At 41.3% G+C, this 12500-nt stretch overlaps 1 protein-coding gene and 1 long non-coding RNA gene across 2 annotated transcripts in view; one reads left to right on the forward strand and one right to left on the reverse strand.

The window, feature by feature from the left end:
- LOC138028553 (uncharacterized) overlaps positions 1-2591 on the forward strand; it is a 25863-nt gene extending 23272 nt beyond the window's left edge. Inside the window, exon 7 of the mRNA XM_068876146.1 lies at positions 8-2591. Within this exon, the coding sequence (XP_068732247.1) occupies positions 8-66 (59 nt within the window). The 3' untranslated portion in view covers positions 67-2591. The remainder of the gene's footprint in view (positions 1-7) is intronic.
- Positions 2592-2900: 309 nt separating this feature from the next.
- LOC138028569 (uncharacterized) lies at positions 2901-10054 on the reverse strand. Its single transcript, XR_011127678.1, has 3 exons — positions 9961-10054; positions 9340-9406; positions 2901-3476 (listed from the first exon to the last, which is right to left on the reverse strand). It is a non-coding gene; the product is annotated as an uncharacterized lncRNA (long non-coding RNA).
- Between the last annotated feature and the right edge of the window lie 2446 nt (positions 10055-12500).

A 12500-nucleotide genomic window follows, 5' to 3' on the forward strand; every position in this document is an offset into this window, starting at 1 on the left:
TCCTCAGATGACGAGCTACCTTTGCTGCAAACCTTCTCCGATGATGAACCACTCATTAACGCCTAACGGGTGGTTTTACCGGAATTCTTTGTGTTTGTAGTTGGTGTCATGTCAGTTGCAGTTAATTTAGTGATAGTACTTTTTTACTTTAGCCTTTTAAAAAACCGGGCCAGCACCACATTCTACCCGGATCCATACACTACATAGCTCTATCCTCCTTTGATTGACTAGGGTTATTCATTTTTTATCTTTAAGTGTATTGGTATTGTTCTAAACCCAATTTTTTGGGTCATGTTTTTAGCTGTGCGTTACGGAGCACTTATGCGAAGTTTGGATAGCACGCACAAAGTGAGAGTTTCCTTCAACTGCGCTCCAATTATTGCTCAGACATCTTTGTTTAATCCGAAATGCATATGCTAAAACATTGGCCTGTTGTTGACTTCGCTTATTTTGTCCTTCGTTGGTTTACTTACATGAATATCAACTGTCGTAGAATAACATACCTTAACTAAAAGGTATTTAGTGCTTTTGAAGCACTCTGATAATAAAACAAAACGTGGCAGTGTAGTTAAGTACATACAAAGGTTATAATATTTGTTTTACAATGTATGAAGACCTTGAAACTTGACGAAACTTGACAGCGTCATCCATTGTCCAGGTATTAAATGTTGTCCAGTAAGCACTTACAGCAGTTTAATATCAAGGCTGAGGAACTTGAAGTGAGCGATATAATGTACACTATATTTTTTTGTTTGTTTTTTATTGCCCTTGAGAGTAGTTTGTCAGAAGGTTTAATTATATTATAACCAGCGCTTACCAAGTCTTTAAAGCGAACTTGGCAAAATTGTTAATTTTGTGCTATTTTTTACGTTCAGTTAGTAGCTTACATGCAACGTAAGCTTTTCCAACTGTTTTTTTTTTTTTACGGAATGACGACAGCTCCATGCAGAGTGATTTTTTTTGCATGATGTAGCTCTTTGAACGCCGAAACACGAGGCATCCGAGAAGATAAACCCAGCGCAACCTACACCGGCATGTACCAGAGACCTTGGTTACCAAGGCGGAAATAAGAGGCGAAGATTCACTAGTTATGCATACCTCGTGTGAGAGAAGCAAGGGCCGGGAAGGCTATTAGCTCTGCAGCAGCTTTAGATTTCCTATAACTGGTCGCGTCAAATCGTAAGCTCTTTTATCGCCAGTGTGCCTGCTTTTACAGCGTACAATGTACTTGCCGGGCTAGTTATGCAGCAGGGTGGACCTAATACAAGGCCCAATGTGATTGCCTCGCCACCCAAACCGACACCAACGATTAAACAACAGGAGCAATGGCATGCGACTTAAAATAATAGTCACCTTACGCGAGATTCTCCACGTACCGTTAGCGTGCTCAGAACATTTATTCTTTAGAGCGGTTTTCAAATGCGTGTCGTAAAACCAAAATCAAAGTAATTACTTTGACCAATCAAAAAGGACGGAGACAAGCCAGTAAACCAATCAAAACTCGAAGCAATTACACGGAGGTGACACAAAGCGCGGGAAAATGTGCACGCGCGAGCCACGATTGGTTTTGGTTTCACTTTTGATTGGTTGAAAAAGTGACGCAAGAACTTTTAACCAATCACTGAGTGAAGTAATGCAAAACCAAAGTAATTCACTTATTACTTTTGACACTCAATTGAAAACCGCTCTATCAGACCGGTAATAACAGGGCTTCTGACAACATTACTCAATTGCGAGTTTTACCAAGGACAACGGCAACATTGACGAAAACGTCACTTTAAAACGTAACAGTTCGTTGTATGCTCAAGTCCTCCAGACCTGAAATGTGGTCATTTCACGTTATTGTTTTGTGGACTACGTCAAAAAAAGATGTGCTAAAATGCCTGCCGCACGATTATTTTTCCTCTTTTAACGATTGATATTCTTGTTATGTGATGTAACCATACACGTTGTTGTTGCATAAACGCCCTAGACAGCAGTGTAGCAGTTTATTAATAACTTGGGATGATGGCACATTTTTCTCTCTGGCCGTTGTTAAGTTTCTAATGTGCGTATTATTACTCTATTTTTTTCCTTTTTTTTAAATTTCAGCTTCTGTATTACGCCCCTTCGTTTACGTTAGGGTTTGAACTCTCGCCTTCTTGACTGCAAGTAATTAACCGCTGTGTCCTGAATAACAATTAACTTCTTTTAACCACGGGATCCTTATCAGTAGAAGTGCATGGTCTTCTTACGAGCCATGTTGTGAAATATCACCTAAGAGGACTTGACGGCTAAAACTTAAAAATGACAGGCATCGTTGACAAATCTTATAATTTATTAAGTGCTAAAAAAGTAATTTCTAATTTACGATAGCGGAATAAGAACTATTCAAAGTAGTGGCCTGCTTATCCTCAGCAGACAGACTGTACCATGTTTGTTACTGGGCCCCTATAACGAAAACTCTTTTTGAGGGCGTCAGAGTGTAAACAGGTTATGTTGGGCGCCCTGAAGATTATGTCTGTGAATGGTATTTAAGCTGGCAAATATTTCAGACAGGTATTCGGGTACAAGTTTATTTACTGTTTTGAGCATTAAAGATTTCATTTTTTTTTTTTCACGTCTGTCAGTGAGCCTTTTCCACTTGAGAGCACAAGGAATCTGAACACATCTAACATCCCAATCAGACCCTGTTATTATACTTGCTGCCCTGTTTTGGAATTTCTCTAGTTTTTTGACCGAGGCCATTACTGATACAGCCCCACGCAGTGTTGGAATAATAGAGATGTGCTAGAATCAGTGACTTACAGTTATAAATTGTGACTAGGGTACTTTGGGGACATATCGCTTTTGTCTCCTCAGGGCAGCAAGTACTTTAGCAACTCCATCGACGACTTCAGGGATATAAACCTCCCACGAGAGTGTTTCATTGACCTGAACGCGTACTTGGCATTTGTGAGTATTGACTCGTTCAATCGAATTGCCATAAAGGCAAATGTGAGGTTCACTAGGGAGAGATTTTATTATCCCTTATAAAATTCATTAATAATTCATGATGGCAAGACAAAACAAATGTTTTATTAATCAATATCTGTATTTCTGATACAGGTTTCTCTTCATTGACATAAATATTTCTTTCGATTTTCCTGGTTAAAATGTCTTAAATCACCAAAAATACCTAGTGTAAATTAACACTTAAATGCTGACATTTCATAAGCACAATACAATATTCGCGCCCGTATTGTATCGGATATAAAATGTCTCGCCTTCGGCTCGATATTGTATATCCGATACAATACGGTCGCTCATATTGTATTTAGTACTTAAATTGTGCCTGTAAACGGAGTTGGCCTTGAGCACATTAAGACTTCGACGGTTAGAGTCGTACCATTGTTTACGATTGCTTAGATCGTGAGTCAGCGATGAAAACAGCTCTTCATGGGTTTTGAGATTAGTTTGAGATGTGAGATAAGTGTCATCGGCGTACATCCTCGCATCTGATAGAAAGTTACAGATGGGGAGGTTATTAATGTACAATACTTTAAGAACAACATGGGGCCAAGGAGTGTGCCTTGAGGCACCTCACAACGTAGGAAATTACGTTGTCAATAGGGACCTTACGCAAGAACGACGACGACGGCTACGAGAACGCCACAACACAATGGGTTTAATGAACAAAAACAAAAGCTCTGCACGCCCTGCACGTGCGTTTTGCATGTTGGTACATTTCGTTGCCGTTCTCGTCCTGACAACAGGGAGCTTAAGATCTACGACGACGACGTGGTCGAAAACGCCAGAAAACAATGATATCATTGGTTAAAAGAGCATGAATAATCGTGCGGCACGGATTTTAGCTCATATTTTTGCGGTTCTCTGCATGACGACGACGTGAAATCACTATATTTTAGGCTTTGACGACAACGTTAGCATGCAACAGAGAATCTTTCATTCTCTATTTTCAGTCTGAAACCGGTCGTACCAATTTACTTTTAGGATACTTCGCCCACATTGTACGACGTGAACAAGAGGAAATAATCACGAAATACTTCTACTAGAGCAAAGTTCTACTTTGAGGTGACGTTTTCGTCGACGTCGCCGTCGTAGATCTTAAGCTCCCTAACGACGTGAATTGACCAAAGTTGAGGTTTTGTAGAGGACGTGAGAACCTGACGGAACATTTCAATTTTTTTCCCAAACAACTACGTCTTTCATGCCAATTTTATTCCTGTAATGTTGATACACACTTTCCATTCCGAACGACTTGGGGTTATAACGAAATTATTACAATTACGGGAAATAATATTTTTAGACTACGTTCTCCTTGGCGACGTCGTCGTCCTTGCGTAAGCTCCCTAATAACTTCAACCTGAGTTCTATCAAAGATGTAGTTTCCAAAAAGATTAAGACTTGCACCTTTAAACCCATACAGCTCCAATTTTGACAGAAGGATCTCATGGTCAATAGCATCAAAAGCCTCTCTTACTGATTTTTAAATCAATAAACAGAATGGTGTTTGTCAAGCCATCGTCGATGTTAAGATACCAATTGTCATGTCAATTGACCATTCTGTTTAACGATCTACTGTTTTTATATTTTTTAAAACTTATTCATTCAATTAAAATATAAAAATTTCAGTTTAGAAGGGGTTTACAAATACAGAATTATTTTAAATAAATAGGTCAGCAGCTGTACAATTTACTTTAAAATCATCGACAACTTCACTTCTAAAAAAGGGCTAGAGCGATCCTCTGATGCTAGTATTTACAGACTTTAAAATTTCGAAAGAAATCCTGGTCCTGAGCCAGCCAATAGGGAGCTTAAGATCTACGACGACGACGTCGACGAAAACGCCACAAAACAATGATATACTTGGTTAAAAGCGCATAAATAATCGTGCTGCACGTGCAGCACGGATTTTAGCTCATATTTTTGCGGTTCTCTGCATGACGACGACGTGAAATCACTAAATTTTAGGTTTTGATGACAACGTAAGCATGCAACCGAGAATCTTTCATTCTCTATTTTCGTTTTCTAGCGTAAAGGGAAGCACTGTTCTGTATGCGTGCGCATCCATAATACAAAAAGAAGAAGTAATCGCTCAAAACATCACAAAGACATTTTTCTAGTCTCTGGTTTTTGATGACTGATTTGTTAGACTTATTTGATATTCAAAATTCGCGTGAAACCTCCTTTAGAAAAATGCCAATCTGGCGATTATAATAATAATAATTTATTGATTTCTGTAGTGCATTACCATGACGCACTGATCTAATGCGCTTTACAATCTTATACTATCAGAAAGAATTACATGCATAATGATATTTACAATAAATAGTAGAAATAATAGCCTGATATCCTAGCAATGTAAAAATAATTATTCTAAAAATGCTTGTTTAAAGAGATGGGTCTTGAGATCTGATTTAGAACTATAGATAATAGCACAGTTCCTAATAGTAGCCGGCAGATCGTTCCAAAGTTTCGGTACTGCTACCCCAAAGGCGCGGTCACCGAGTGTCTTATAGGTCCTGCGAGATGTATGTAATCCGTCAAGGATGATGCCTTCCTGGCTACGTAAATTATATCTCCCCTGAGACCGGATACGTACAAGGGAACTAATGTCTTCTGGAGCCAACCCATGGATAGCTTTAAAAGCTATCAATAATATCTTGAATATTATGCAGGCGTGGACAGGCAGCCATTGTAATTGTCTTAACAATGGGGTTATGTGGCAAATCCTAGACTCTTTACCCTTTGCAGCTTAGCGATCTGATATGCGGGATAACCCCACAAAAGGCTATTACAATAGTTGACTTTACTCGTAACAAACGCGTGAATAAGTGTTTGTGTGGCTTTGTGTGATAGAAACTTCCTTATCTGCCTAATGTTCTGAAGGTGGAAAAATGCTGCGCTACAGGTCTTAGTAACATGCATGGCCATAGTAGAGTTCTTATCAAAATATGAACCTAAGTTCCACACAGACGTGGAGGCAGCAACAGTCACATCGCAAACCTTCAAATGGCTGACATTCGTTTTGCTAAGTTGTTGGCGCGTTCCTAACACTAAAAGGTCTGTTTTCCCGTCATTAAGCATGAGACTATGCTGGCGTGCCCAGGACTTTATATCTGCTATAAAGTCTTGTATAACTTGAACTGCTTGCTCGTCGTTCACACAGCTTGAGGGACTGAAGGAAAGGTAGACTTGGAAGTCATCAGCGTAGGCATGCACCGCAACAGGGGCGTGCTTACTGACAATGTCAAATAGGCCAGTCACGTATATATTAAACAGCAGAGGGCCTAGACAGGAACCCTGAGGAACTCCAGAGTTAAGTTGGTATGTCCGTGACCATGTGCCATCCAGAATAATTCGCTGAGAACGACCCGAAAGCCGAAAGATAAGAGCCAAGCCACGCAAGGACAGTACTCCCTACCCCCAGTTTAGAGCGGACCTCTCTAAGAAGCATTCTATGATTTACAGCGTCGAGCGTGGCACTGAAATCAAGTAACACGTGTAGAGTGACCCGCTGACTGTTCATATTAAGTAGTATATCGTTACGCCCTTTTAACAGTGCTGTGGTGATTTCGATAGGAGGACTGATGTAAAGGGTACAATCCATTTTCAAGCATGTGTTTCTCTAGCTGGGTGACGGCGGCAGATTCAGTGAGCTTCGAAACATATGCCAGGTTACTCACGGGGCGCAAATTCGCCTTCGTCTGGTCCAAACCCGCCTTTTTCAGGAGGGGTGTAACTAAAGCTTCCTTCCACTTCTCAGCGAAATGACCCGACTGAAGTGAGGTGTTGATCATATCGGTCAGTACAGGAGTCAGCTCGTCAAGGCACTTAGTGACCAGAGTAGTTGGCATCGGATCCAGTGGGCAAGACTTCTTGGCTGCGCGACAAATCAGACCTCTTACATCCTCTGGAGATAAGATGTTAAATTTCTCGAACGAGACAGAACAGTTACCATCTTCGAGACCGTCATCGTCAACTGCACCCGAATTACCATCTAGGGCAGCATGCATCCGTGAGACTTTGCTAGCAAAGAAATCCCCAACTTCATTAGCCAGGCAGACAACATCAGAGCCAGGTGGCACGGTGAATGACCTCGGCTGGGATAGAAGAGATTTGGTAGCCCTGAACAACTTTGCCTGATTAACACTGTTGTCCATTATGAAGTCAGACAAGTAGCACAACCTGGCCTGATTTAAAGCCAGTAACGCGTAGTTCTTTGCGCGCTTAAAAGCGACAAATTCTTTGTGAACACCAGACCTTTTCCATTTGTGTTCAGCACGGCGTCTCTCCCTGATTGCCGCTTTAATGTAATCATTAAACCAAGGCATGTGCGGTCTGTTGGTGAAAGTGCGAGTGCTCAGGGGTGCATACCGTTCAGTCAAGGATGCCAGAGTATCATCATATGCGTGTACTTAATCATCAAGGTCAACAGGAGTCCGGTCAGCCAATCTGGAGTTGATCAGATCACGTCTCAGCTCACCAATGTCCACTGCTTTTAGTTTCCTGTACGTAACGGTCTTCATAGGGACAATTGGCTTAATCGAGTTTAGCCGACAGGTGACAACAGCGTGGTCTGAAAAAAAGCGGCCGATCAAAGGGATTCCATGTACCACAGAATCAGTCTCTCGTGTGATTGTCAAGTGCAATGTGTGGCCGCGTTCGTGCGTAGGCCCGGTGACGAGCTGCTTCAGGTTCATTGACTCCAAGAGATCCAGGAAAATAGCAGCCTCTGGGTCATTGGCGTCATCGAAATGGATGTTAAAATCGCCGACAATCACAAGGGGCTCAGCAGAGAGAATGCTGGTGGATTCAACGAAATGCGCGAATTCAGTTATAAACGTGTTCACCGTCACAGGGTGTGTCTCTGAGTAGGGTGGGCGGTATATCTTGACAACTCTGGCCCGAAATTTCTCACACTTAATAACGCTCTCAAGGTATTCAAATGAAGGTTCCTTGCCAAAGCGCACACGACTGACTGATAGGTTATCCATATAGAAGATAGCAAGACCACCGCGTTTTCGACCTATGCGAGGCTGGTCCAGCAGCTGGTAACCGGATGGTGTGGCCTGGTTCCTAGCCGCAACATCATTTTGTGTATGCCAAGTTTCAGTCAGACAAATAACGTCAGATTTCATATCACAAACAAACTCCAGGAGGTCAGCACTTTTAGATCTAACAGAACGCACGTTTACCAGGCTGAGAGTCATAGGCGTGTGCAGCCGGCCAAAGCTGTTTTGCGGGACACAGGGTACCGAGACAAGGTTTCCTGTGTTGCGACATGATCGGGAAACCCTGGGTCTTAGCGGGTTTTGTGCTGAACCGGAAGAGCGCGAAACATGGTCCCTTGGGCCGGGGTTGAGCTTGAATACCAGATCTCCCTCCAGGGGCACGTGGAGTGTAGCCACGGTGTTTGGATAATATACGCATGGCTGGCAGTGTCTTCTAATGCCGGAACGTGTTGTAGTCGATGCAAATTACGCTTGTTTTGCTGTTGGCCCATGAAGAACTCGGCAACATATTCAAGTCGTATGGCGCTGCATTTTTGTAAAATGTTATGCAAAAATGGTATTTTTTTATTACTCAAAAGGCTTGTTTCTTTCTCGAAGATCACCAAACATGATTTTACGCCCTATTTTGTTCAAAAGTAAGCAATGAAAGAATTTGACCTAAATCATGGGCTACTTAAGTAAAATGCGAGTTTGGCGATTGTGTCATAATCATATTTGTAATGACAAGAAACACTTCTTTTCTCTCTAGAAGGTCACCAAGCATTATTCTCAGGCCTATTTTGTCCAAAAAATACTGCAAAAAAATTTCTAATTTTTGACCAACTCAAACTCAAACTATCAAACTATCTGAGCAAAACCTCCACCATTACGGAAAATTTTGTTTTAAACGTCACAGAACGCTCCAGCTCGTTTATTTAACACTAGAGACCTGCAGATCTTTCGAGAACGACTACGAGCTATTACTGACGAGATTTGACTACAAGTTTTTTGGCGTATTCCCAAAAAATAGACACCCCGGAGAGCTTCATTGTACGTTTTTTCACCAGAAAAGTTAGCACCGTTATCTTTATCAAAAACCCTCTCCCAATCACAAAATGACAAAACCTCTAACTTTTTTGAGAACTCGTTTCCGCCATCACGCTGACGTTCTTGCAAAAACTGGTTGTAGAATGACGACGACTATCACATTTTCCCCCAAATACACTGATTGATCCTCGTAGTCTTCCTCGTCTCGTAATCTAGAGGTCTCTATTGCTTTCGGAAACTATTTGCCTACAATTCCGTATTAACTGGCATGTAAGTCTAATTTCGCAACACAGCACAAAATGTAAAGACCCCTTACTTTTGTACATCACATGGCTGATATGATCCAAGAATAATTGATAGTAGTGATGTTCGCTTGAACCAATCTAACATTTAGAAAGACAACTAAACAATGAGTATTTTAATTCCTTAGTAAATTATGCACTACGCTTTTCTCTAATAACGACCTTTCCTCGGTGCAAACTATTCTACAGGATATATACCTTGACTGATTAAGTCTTTTTTTATGTCACCTTGAAAAAGCAGCACCTTTCGACAAACTTGAAGTGCAAAAATGAAGCACAAGCACGCGGCTTTCAAATTAATTTCTACAAACATAAACTCGCGCGTTTTTACAGAACACAATCACGGATGCTTTTGTAAGGAAATCCGAAACAGTCTTGTATTCTGGATTCCACGCCGTGGATTCCGAATTCCAGGTACTAGATTCAGGATTCTTTGTCAGTGGAACAGGGATTCCGGATTCCAATCGATATTCCTTGAGCTGCACTGGCCGGATTCCAAAACAAAAATCTTCCGCAGTTTAGATTCCACAAGTAAACTTTCCCCGAGTCCAGAATCCGGTTTCCCTTACATGTAGCGACTTTTGGGAAGGAGTTTGGATCAGGACAACAAACCTGGGAGTGAAGGGATGCGTTACCTTAAGAATGACACCGAGGACGGCCGAACCACCAGAATGAGACATTGAGTCGTCGAGATCGTGGTATTTGAAGTTATATCCGACAAAGTGAATCTGCAAATTGAAATGAGCTCGTTAGTCATGTGCTGGAAACTGTTATAAAGATCTGTCTGGTCCACAAGTAAAAATTTCTCAAGATTTTTAGCGGCGCACGCTGCCTTGTAATCGTGTCCACAAATAGGACATATATCCACGACGTTACTAAAGGCAAAATTAAGGTGACCTTTTCTTGTCAGAGCCTGTAAAGGTGCTTTCAATCGTGCGCTTGTACGCAGCTGTTCACTGTTTATCTTTTCCGTTTTTATATTTTTTTAAGGTGCCCCCATAGTGGTGTATTAGGGAATAAATGGAATATTTGCTTGCAAATAGGTTTTTTATGCCTCTTGCCGAATTGTTCTTTGGTATATTTTCCTCTGCATATGCGTGACGCTGAAAAGGAAGTTGGCGTGACAACATCCGAGACGTATTAGAGGGATTAGGATGGGACATTCTTATCATACCCCCTCCAGGGTGTTGAGCCCCTAGGTAATCCATGCGAGTATCGATTACTGATCATTTGCTTCTCACTTTCATCGAGTGTAGACGCGCTTTCTGTTTTTATCCGACGGTGTCCGTTTCTATCCGGTAAGTTTTCCTTATTTTCGTCTTATTATTATTAATTTTTTCCTGTTCTCATTGCTTCATTTGAGATAAGGATTATCCTCCGCTTGTTTCGCTTCGCTAAATTGCCGCGCGTATTGCTCGTTATTAGGGACTTAACGAACCAGGACGCGATGCAGCCTAAAACGTCACCGGAAGTAATTTGCTCATAAAGTGCTTCACTGCGCATGCTTGGCGCTAAACTACAACGCGTCTTCTTCACGTTCAGAGCACGAGGTTTGCACTTGCAAGTTTCTCCTGAATTTGACCTAGAATTCAATTTACTTTTTCTTCCTTATAGGCAAAGCTGTTTTCCTAAGTCCATGAAAGTGTCATGTGTTGTAAAAAATACCAAAGAAACAATTTAATTTGCCTACTGTAGGTCAATTGTTCACCGCTATGATGAATGGACAACACGCAAACACGAAAACTAGCAAGTAAGTCTAATTTTCGTTTATTTAAAAAAAAAAAAAAAAAGTAAAGTGGTGCATTTATATAGCGCCCTTATCACAACGTCTCAAAGGCGCATTACAATGATCAATTTACCCCCAGCGGACTGGAAGCATATACACGCGCAAATTGCAGCCGCTTCTAAGCATGCTGGTACTCATTAGAACATTCAATTTCCCGTCCTGCCTTACTATAAGATTAAAGGGAGTTTAAAGTTCATCTTCGTTGAAAACAAACTAAAACAGTTTTTTTTTCATGCAGTAATGTGATGTACTGGACAAGCGAGCACGATGTCCTGTTATGCAGAGAGGTTGTTTCCGAGAATCCGTACAAAACAAGAAAGGGTTCGTCGCAAAGAAGCGAAATTTGGGATAGAATAGCCAACACTTTGAATATCTGTCCCAAGCCTGTCTTTGCTGTGGACAAAGGTCTGTGAGGGATCATGTGGGTATTTTAATTAACCAAATCAAAAAGAAACTGAGAGCTGAGGAAAGGAACTCGGGCATCGCGCCGCCCGAGCCCACAGAACTTGAAAACTTGGTGGAAGAAATTTTAGCGGTCGAAGAAACAGCTGGTGCAGAAATGAAAGAGGACGACGAAAGTGTGAAAGGAAAGGCTGAGAAAGAGAGGGGAAATGCCACAGATATGACACTTAAAGCACTCGATTAAGTGTCGGAGACGATAAAGAGACATTCCGACGAAAATGACCAGCAAAAAGTAAAGAAAAGAGAACGGAGAAGTGGCAGCGAGACCATGTTATTCCTGTCCAAAAAAGGGGAAAAAGACCAGGAAATTAAACTTGAGGAGCTCCAACTGAAAAAAGAGCAACACGATTTGGCTGAAAAAACGTCTACAGGCGAGCATTGACCAGCAGCGTCAGTTTCAGCAACAACAAAGTGAAATGATGCGGCTGATGCAAGATCAACAACAACAGCAGCAGCAGCAACCCTTAGCATCACAACAACTGATGTTGAGGCAGCAACAAGATCAAAATAAAGCACTGATGAGTTTGTTGGACAAACTTGTGAACAAATAGCCACCTAATTTACTTTAAATTCACCAGTAATGCTGGTAGAACTGTCGTTTGATTTTGAACTGTGCAAATACAAACCAGTTTGTATATTTTAGCAGCAACAAGATCAAACTAAAGCACTGATGAGTTTGTTGGACAAACTTGTGAACAAATAGCCACCTAATTTACTTTAAATTCACCAGTAATGCTGGTAGAACTGTCGTTTGATTTTGAACTGTGCAAATACAAACCAGTTTGTATATTTTATTAAACTTTGTGCTTGTTTTGACAAGTGTCACGACAAACGTTTTCTGTCAGCGATCAGTGTTTGTATTTCAACAGTGGCACCGCATTTTTCTTGTGCCGAGGAGCCCGCCTCCTTAATAAAAATGATCCATTG

The sequence above is a fragment of the Montipora capricornis genome, chromosome 13, assembly GCF_036669925.1.
Source record: "Montipora capricornis isolate CH-2021 chromosome 13, ASM3666992v2, whole genome shotgun sequence".
Taxonomy (NCBI): Eukaryota; Metazoa; Cnidaria; class Anthozoa; order Scleractinia; family Acroporidae; genus Montipora; species Montipora capricornis.